The sequence below is a fragment of the Panthera onca genome, chromosome B3 (genome assembly GCF_046562875.1).
Source record: "Panthera onca isolate mPanOnc1 chromosome B3, mPanOnc1 haplotype 2, whole genome shotgun sequence".
NCBI classification, from domain to species: Eukaryota; Metazoa; Chordata; class Mammalia; order Carnivora; family Felidae; genus Panthera; species Panthera onca.
In genome coordinates this window covers 39,627,012-39,635,934 of record NC_138344.1, presented here as the reverse complement: position 1 = coordinate 39,635,934, position 8,923 = coordinate 39,627,012, and the positions used below count along the sequence as shown (strand labels likewise).

Sequence of the window (8,923 nt, the reverse complement as noted above, 5' to 3'; positions counted from 1 at the left end):
TATTTATTTAAGACAGAGAGAGAGAGAGAGAGAGAGAGAGAGAACCAGCAAGCAAGGGAGGGACAGAGAGAATCCCAAGCAAGCTCCATGCCCAACGCAGGGCTTGAACCCACAAACCCTGAGATCATGACCTGAGCCGAAATCAAGAGTCAACCAACTGAGCCATCCAAGCACCCAGGCGCTCCTAGAAAGCTGATTTTTATTGGCAATAGATCCAGGCTAAATAGACCAAGGTAGGGGTGCCTGGCTGGCTGAGACAAAAGAGCATGACTCTTGATCTCAGGGTTGGGAGTTCAAGGCCCAATTTGGGTGGAGATTACGAAAAAAATAAACTCAGGAAAAAAAAGAGAGAGACCAAGGTAGTCTATAAAAGCGTGCCATTTTCTATAAAGAGACCAAGGTAGTCTATAAAAGCGTGCCAATCCCAAATGGGATTATATGTATGCTTTAGAGCCTTGGTGGGCCTGGCTGGTTACTTCCCGCTGCAAGCAGCCTCAACAGGTTAGTTAACCCGGTGTATCCTAGTTTACTTCAGGATCATACAAATACCTTTGTGTGTGTGTGTGTGTGTGTGTGTGTGTGTGTGTGTGTGTGTGTGTCTGTGACGAGGTAAAGGTTAGGAAGCACGGTCTGTAGCATTACCCTGCTTAAAGATCATCTTTATTTCTAATAATTTTTGTATACAAATTAAAAGCTTAAGACCCCGGGGTGCCTGGCTGGCTCAGTTGGTAGAGCACACAACTCTTGATCTTGGGGTCATGACTTCGACCCTCACGTTGGGGGTACAGTTTACTTAAGAAAATAAACAAAGGGGGCATTAAAAAAATAATAAAGGGGCGACTGGGTGGCTCAGTCAGTTAAGTGTCCAACTTCGGCTCAGGACATGATCTCACGGTTCACGGGTTTGAGCCCCACATGGGGCTCTGTGCTGACAGCTCAGAGCCTGGAGCCTGCTTCGGATTCTCTCTGTCCCTCCCCAACTCGCCTACTCTCTCTCTCTCAAAAATAAACATTTTTAAAACATAGGAAATTTTAAAAAATTAAAAGTTTATGAACCTAATATATAACACAGCAGTGGTTCTTTTGGGGTGGGGATCACCCTCCCTTTGGGAATGTGATAAAGCCAAAGCCTTTCTCCCCAGAATGCACTTCCACTCATTCATGCAATACTTTGCATACCACCTCAGAGGATTAGAGAATCCAGGTTAAGCGTCTGTTCTGGAAGGATTATCAGACAAACCCCAAATTTACTAATTTCAGAGGAGTTCATCTTTTCTCCAGTAGTTTCAACAGACCTGAGAATCGTCAAAGAAAGCTCTGAAGAAAGTATTACACTGAACTCCCGAGAAATTTTCCAGGGAGCATGCAGAGACCACCATCAACTCCAAGTGGCATCCCTAAGAAAATCCCAGCTGTTCAGGAAGGGCACTGGCTCCAGGCACCACCTACCCTACCCCTGCAGTAGAAAGTGCTGGTCGCTGGGCACCACTGGCAGGCACAGAGCAGTTCTCGGCACACCTCCGTGTGGGTTTGGATGCATTTTTGGCTAGGGTTTGTACTAGAAACCCCATGTAATCACCTTGCAGTCTTCCTTTCTCCATTGCAAGCACATGACCTTGGACACATGTATTAATCACTCCACATTTGCCACTAATCAAGGCAAGATTGTACAAATAGGGAATGGGGGCGGGGGGGAAGGAACATTTACATCAAGTAATTTAGCAGCATCTTTATTGCAACAAAGAACCTGTAATAAAATGCAACAAAACTAATGTTTCACTTTACATGATTAAAAGCCATGTAGCTGAAAATGAGAAAACCCATAAACTTACTGGAGTGAGACATGCAATTCTTTTTATACAAGTCAATGCTTAAAACAGCAGGCACTTTATATTCTAAAATTAAAGACCTGAACTCCAATTGTGCTGAATACAACATAAATTTGTATTTGGGTTATCCAGAAACAAACATACAAATATTCCTTTTTCTCTCTGCGAGGGACTTCTGAAACGATTACCTAGAACCGTCTCTTGACGAAATAAGAAAAGCAGGAACCGGCACCTTGCACTAATGTTTCCATATTTTAGGCTGCAAGACGGATAGGTGAGGCTGGGGAGAGTTGGGAAAGTGGGAGTCAGGCAAGTTTCTTTATTCCTTTATGTCTGCTGGAAGCGGACACTCACCTCAAAATCTTAGTTAGATATGGCCATGTCTCTTTTCTTACTTCAACTAGCTCTAAGTTAGGCTCTCAGGCTTAAGCAAGCACTCTATTCTACACCCCAATTCCCAAATCCCTCACTACTAGGAAGACACATTTAGTCTAACAGTTTTAATTAACTTCAGAATGTCATATACTAATTAGAAGTACTGCTTCAGTAATAAGCATGCTTAGCATTTACTTCAGAATGGAAAAATTAACCATTTTATGTTATCTTTAAAATGTTTCATAGGAATATATTAATAAATACTTCTTTAAAAATTTGCCTTTTCTATCTATCATTTAACTACCGTGAGTCAGGGCATCCGGATGGAGTCTAGTACCAGCTGAGCAGTAACTGGCCGCGTGGCAATGGGTATATTTTCTCTTCTCTCTCTATGTCGGTTCCTCCTCCAACAGATGAGAACATCAGATTATATCAAAGATGCAACAGCTTAAAAATTTAGGCTTCTATAATAATGGGAGATCTTATAGGAATCATTCCACCTAAAGAGAGAATTATGTTACAGACAGGTGGGCTACACCTTCTGTAAGGAATAAAACAAGTAGTAAAAAAAGGAAGCATCAATATCTGTATCTCATTCCTTTACAAAGTAATGCATGCCTTGTGACTCCATCCTCTAGTATGAGGCTTTGGAAATGAGCCAGGAACGGCATTGAGGGAAGAACCTTCATTCCAAAACGAAATCTCCAAAGAGGAGACATAGTTAGCGATACCTTTCTGCTGCTTTCAGAGTGAGAAGGGCCCAGTCATGATCACAGACGAGCAGCTGTACTTGACTATTGCTTTAGGTTTTTGTAAATCAGTCCAGTGTAAAAATCACCTATTATACTCTTAATCCAATTCCATTCTCTACAGAAGAGTCTGTGAAAGTAGCCCACAAACAACTTTGAATCACCTAGGAAAGGCGGTGAGAAATGCAGATTCCTAGTCTCCACCCAAATCAACCAAATTTAAAGTTCTAAGCGTAAGGTTCAGGACTGCATTTCTTTTTCTAAGCTTCCCAGAAGATTCTTAGATTGAGTCCTCGCGCTCAACACGTAAGCCACCACCCCTACCGATGGTTGCTCAAGTGCACCTACTTATCAAGCCTGCAAAAGCCGCCCCATTTGATACTTAACCTACTGCTTTTTGGTTCTTAACCAAAACTGTTGCTACTTTTATATACTCTTGCCTTTTACAATGTTCCCCATTGACAGGGTACAAATAGTTTCAGTGAGATTTCTACTGATTGCTTGGATGGACTAGGATGTTTTCCTCATCAGTTTTTAAAATAAAACTCAAACTGTCTTTCTGCAAGTGAATTCAGCCCTGTATTTTTCCCCCTTACACAAGGAGAATGGCATTTAATGAAGTGGGGATTATAACAGAGGCATTCCTTGTGATATGAGGAAAGGAGAAGGAAGATGCAAAAGGAAAACACTGGTGAATTCAAGAGCACATGAGGTTCTTTTAGGTTTGTTTTGGTAAAATGAGAGACGCCGTTTTGAACAAATAGCTTTAACGGGCAAGAGGTTTCAAATGAGTAGATGTCTAAAAGCCACTGTATACCATTTCTACTCTGCATATTATATAAGGATAGATCCCTGGGGGCCAACCAGTTCACAAACAAAAACCACCTTCGATAGTCAGATATATACTTAAATCAAGGGGGAAAATACTTTCTTGGGAAGAAAAATTACCCAAATCAATTTAATTTAACATTGAAAAAAATATAAACAGACCTTGGCATGGGAAAACATAAACAAAGAAATCAATACATACACAGACAATAAGGAAAAGTGTGGTACCTATGATACAGTATAAATACACAAAGAGCAAAACCCAATCCCCTTCCCAAGGACAGAGCCACCAGGTCACCTTGCCATTTCTGGACCTCCCCCACCTCCCACTCGGCCCTCAGTGATGAATTCACCTCTGACGCACAGTCATCATCCTTCCTGATGGAGGCTGTGCTCTCTATGGGAGAAATCTACTCTGTAGTGGTGAGAAAGAAAAACAGCAACTTTTTTGGAGCATTGTTTAAAAGTACTGGTAACAACTTTCCAAACACTGAGGCTTGTGATAAAAAGGGTCAAACTCATAGGTATCTTCTTTGCCGCTGGCAGTGTGACCCATCTAACACCCCAAGACTCTAAGATGACAGATTCCAATCAGCACCTGAAAAGCCTATGAGCTCCCTTAACAGTCAAGTGCTAGGGCTAAACCAGGAAATGTCATGGCCATTCAAGAAGCTGCTTAGAGGCTTTGAACACTGAAAAAGAGAGCCATGGCTGGCTGGGGATCAGTTTGTGGTAAAGAAGTTGTCTGGAAACCTCTTTAAGCTCACAATACCTAAATTATGCTCAAATAATTTAAAAAGGATAGAGAAAGTTTAAATTTGTAAAGTTTCCAAAATTAAGAGGAAAATAACAAAAACTTAGAATTAGAAAAGTAACTAAGTAACTTTTTCTCCCTGAATAACATCGGTCTGTAACTGCGCTGGTAAGAGAGTGATTTCTTAATTCTGGTTTCTGTAACTAACATTCTAGGAGTTTCAATTTCACCCCCCCAAAACTTTTTCATGAGTATTTTTGGTCAAATTATACTTCTACTTAGTTGTTAAGCAGACCCTTCTCCTCTCCCTGTCATTTTACACACCCTAGTATCCCCAACCCTACCACAATTCCCTTCCATCACCTAAAATTCTGAAACCTTTCAATAAGGAAATACCCAATGGAAACTGGCACCACTAAATTTTCTGAAGAGTGAGGTGTACTTTTTCCTTTTCTTAAAGGAGAAGAAATTGCCTGCAAATATTTAAGCTCTAACCATTTAAAATTTTTCCGCCTGTAATTATCAATATTGTAAGACTAATTAAACCATGCTACATGTACAGTTACTTGCCTTTGTATGAAAGGAAAAGCCCACTCTGTCATATCATCAGAGAGAACTATTTATACTAGATACAGTTGAAATTGGCTAAAATTGGTCAGAGCTTGAATGAAACAAAATAAGTGTCTTTAGGAGGCCACTAAGTTATCCTTGAAAAATCATTAATGACTGGTTAAGTCATAGGTTTAATAGTGATTAGTTCATAACATGCTGGATACACCCCAAGCAATGAAGCATAAGCTATTCAATTACATTTAAGTGCTATCAAATCTGTAACTAGTCAGAGATTCTGGAATTGAACCAAACCAATCACTAATATCATCATATTTTAACAAACTCAGAAGTATACTGTAAAAATACACTAATTAAGTCCATGAGGTTTATAATGCTATTAGAAGTGAAAATAAGGTAGTATGGATATATGGTGCTAATGTCTTATTTCCTTCAGTAATTCTCATGGTATTGCTGGGTCCTTTAGAAATACGTGTCATTCAATTTTGTGTGTGTATGGTTAAGGTATTAGATTACTATCCACAAGCTGTAGACGCCTGCACGGCACCGATTATGCTTTCCGGAGTAGATGTTACATGGCAGGTACCAAAATGTGTCGATCAATTCCGTGTTTTCTACTGATTAAACCTCCTTGTTTGGTTAAACAGCCAGTGTATACCAGAGTTCTACACAGGTCAAAATTATATCACTTTCAGAGCAGCAATACGCGATCCAAGGTTTTCTTGAAGGTAGTGCAAAAGATGCAGTTCGTAATGTTCTCCAGATTCAGGGACTCTTATGCTGTGTCTCTCCTGAGGATAGATCTTAAACAACAACAAAAAAATCAAAATACAAAAAGTAAGAATTTAATCATACACCTCCTTCCAAAGCTTTCCAGAGAGTTTCAACAGGATTAATAATATGGAGCACAGCCTCAGATAATACACACATATATCCTATCTAGAGGCCCCTCCCCCTTTGAAAAAACATTTTATCTGAGAGAGAGAGAGAGAGTGTTCGAGTGGGGCAGAGAGGCAGAGAATCTTAAGCAGGCTCCATGCTCAGCGCGAGCCTGATACAGAACTGGAACCCATGACCACCATTATGACCTGAGCAGAAATCAAGACTCAGACACTCAACTAACTGAGCCACCCAGGCACCCCTATAATTTCCTATATACCATTAGGCTTACAGAAGGATTTATCTATAGATCATTGGGGTGCCTGGTGGCTCAACTGGTTCAGGGACCAACTCTTGATTTCAGCTCAGCACTTCCAGCCCCGCATCAGGCGGTGAGCTGACAGTATGAAGCTTGCTTGGGATTCTCCCTCTCCCATTATCTTTGCGCCACCCCCCTCCCCGCCTGCCCCCCGGCTCACATTCTTTCTCTCTCAAAATAAATAAACTTAAACACACACACACACACACACACACACACACACACACACACACACAACCTCTCTATAGATCAGTGGTTCTCCAAGTGTGATCTACAGACTTCTGGGGTCCTCAGAAACCCTTTCAGGGGATACATAAGGTCAAAACCACTTTCAGAACAATTTACCTTTATTCATTGTATTGGCATTTGCACCGATAATGCAAAAGCAATGATGGGTAAAAAGTGTCAATGCCTTAGTATGAATCAAGGCAGGGACAATAAATTGTACTGAACTTGTAGTAAAAACAAAAATATCAATTTCACTTAGGTAGCAGTAAAAATTAGAATTTTATGAAACTGCAACCCTTGAATAGTTGTCTTTTTAAATATTCTGTGGTGATAAAGCGAAAAGAGTGCAGAAAGCAAGTCTGCTCCAGGACGTCTCAAGGAGAAGCACCACAGGCCCAGCTGCAGGCTGAGATGCCACTTCGTAAACGGAGCTCCATTTTCAGTTTGGAACAATGACTGACAACCATGGTGACTCAGACCGGGGTGTCTGGCAAACACCTGCTCAAAAATGAATGAAGTGAGCTGGTCACCTCAAGGACAACACTGCTACCAATGATAAACTTTGAGCTTTTGAGTGGAAATCAGAATTTCGGAAAACTTGTGGAGCGCCTGGGTGGCTCAGTCGGCTAAGCGTCCGACCTCAGCTCAGGTCACGATCTCGCAGTTTGTGGGTTCGAGCCCCGCGTCGGGCTCTGTGCTGACAGCTCAGAGCCTGGAGCCTGTTTCAGATTCTGTGTCTCCCTCTCTCGCTGCCCCTCCCCTGCTCATGCTGTGTCTCTCTCTGTCTCAAAAATAAACATTAAAAAAAAAAAAGAATTTTGGAGAACTTGTATCATGAGCTTCCCCCAAACTTACAAACATTTCTGGTGAGATCAGAGGTAATATTAATATATGTGACCTTAAAAATATTCTATAATGAAAGGAGTCAACATTTAGAAGACTGACGTCACACAGTGAACCAGTATTTTCCAGATGCCCAATGCATGTACAAAAGATCCATTTCAAATATAAGATCCAACAAATTTTAACGTAACAGAGTATGAAACATTTATAGATATGGCTTCAGATTCCCCACTAAAACTAACCTTTAAGAAACTAAGATTTGTCCAGTTTTGGTGTAGTATCAAAGAAGAATATCCACAATTATCCGAAAAGGCTAAAATATTCCTCCCCTTTCTTAACTACATATTCTGGGAGGCTGTAGTTTCTGCACACGGTAGTCCCCCCCCTTATCTGCAGGGGGCACATTCCAAGACCAACTCTGGATTCCTGAAACTGCAGGTAGTACCAAACCCTGTATGTACTGTTCCCCTCCATCTATACATACATATGATAAAGTTTAATTTATAAGTTGGGCACAGTGAGAGATAAACAATAGCTAATAAGGAAACAATCATAGCAACATACTGTAATAAAAGTTATGTGAATGTGGTCTCTCTCTCAAAGTATCTTGTACTATGCTCAGTCTTCTTCTTATAATGTGAGATGATAAATGTTTATGTGATGAGATGAAGTGAGGTGAATGATGCAGGCATTGTGATAAGAGCGTTAGGCCGCTATTGACCTTCTGACGCTATGTCAGATCAAGAGGATCGTCTGCTTCTGGATTGATCGCAGGTGACTACGGGTTAGCTGAAACCTTATAAAGTAAAACTGCACATAATGGGAAACTACTCTCTACTTTAGCCAAAACAACAATTCCCAACGGGTTGCATGTGTTGCATATGAGCAGAAAGGAGAATCTGGGTGTCTTTCTTAAGCCAGACATTAAAGGGATTTTACAAAAATGTAAAAACAATGCTACTTTTCTAAGTAATTTTTTGTTTGTTTTGGAAAATAGTTTTTCTCTCCCACAAAAACTGTGATTTGTGTTAACATATAATAGTTTATTATTGTTATTTAAAAATATATTTAAAATTTGTTTTAGTTCTGGGGCTGCCTGCCTCAGTTGGAAAAGCACGAGGCTCTTGATCTTGGGGTCATGAGTTCAAGCCCCATGTTGGATGCAGACAGAGATTACTTAAGTAAACAAGTAAATTTTAAAAAAACAGAATTTTTCTTAGTTTTAATATCTTATATGAAAATGGTGACAGATACAACCCACATAAATGAAAGTTCTTTGGTATGTAAAAGATCCTGAGACCAAAATGCTTGAAAACTGCTGCTATAGACAAATATCTCGCAGTTTACTTACATAAATGTAAACTGAGACATAAAAATGGACAAAGTAGGGGCACCTGCATGGCTCAGTTGGTTAAGCATCTGACTTTGGCTCCGATCATGATCTCACGGTTCAGGGGTTCAAGCCCCACCTAGGGCTCCGTACTGACCGCTCAGAGCCCGGAGCCCGCTTCCGAGTCTGTGTCTCCCTCTCTCTGTGCCCCTCCCCAAC

General features: G+C 40.7%; 1 protein-coding gene across 2 annotated transcripts in view; it reads right to left on the bottom strand.

Annotated features, from left to right (window-relative positions):
- Positions 1-1,714: 1,714 nt before the first annotated feature.
- The window catches only part of DPP8 (dipeptidyl peptidase 8), a 66,519-nt gene continuing 59,310 nt past the window's right edge, over positions 1,715-8,923 (bottom strand). For both annotated transcript variants that reach the window (XM_060618240.3, XM_060618239.3), the window contains one exon: positions 1,715-5,908. In XM_060618240.3, coding sequence (XP_060474223.1) covers positions 5,786-5,908 — 123 coding nt within the window. In that variant the 3' untranslated portion in view covers positions 1,715-5,785. The remainder of the gene's footprint in view (positions 5,909-8,923) is intronic.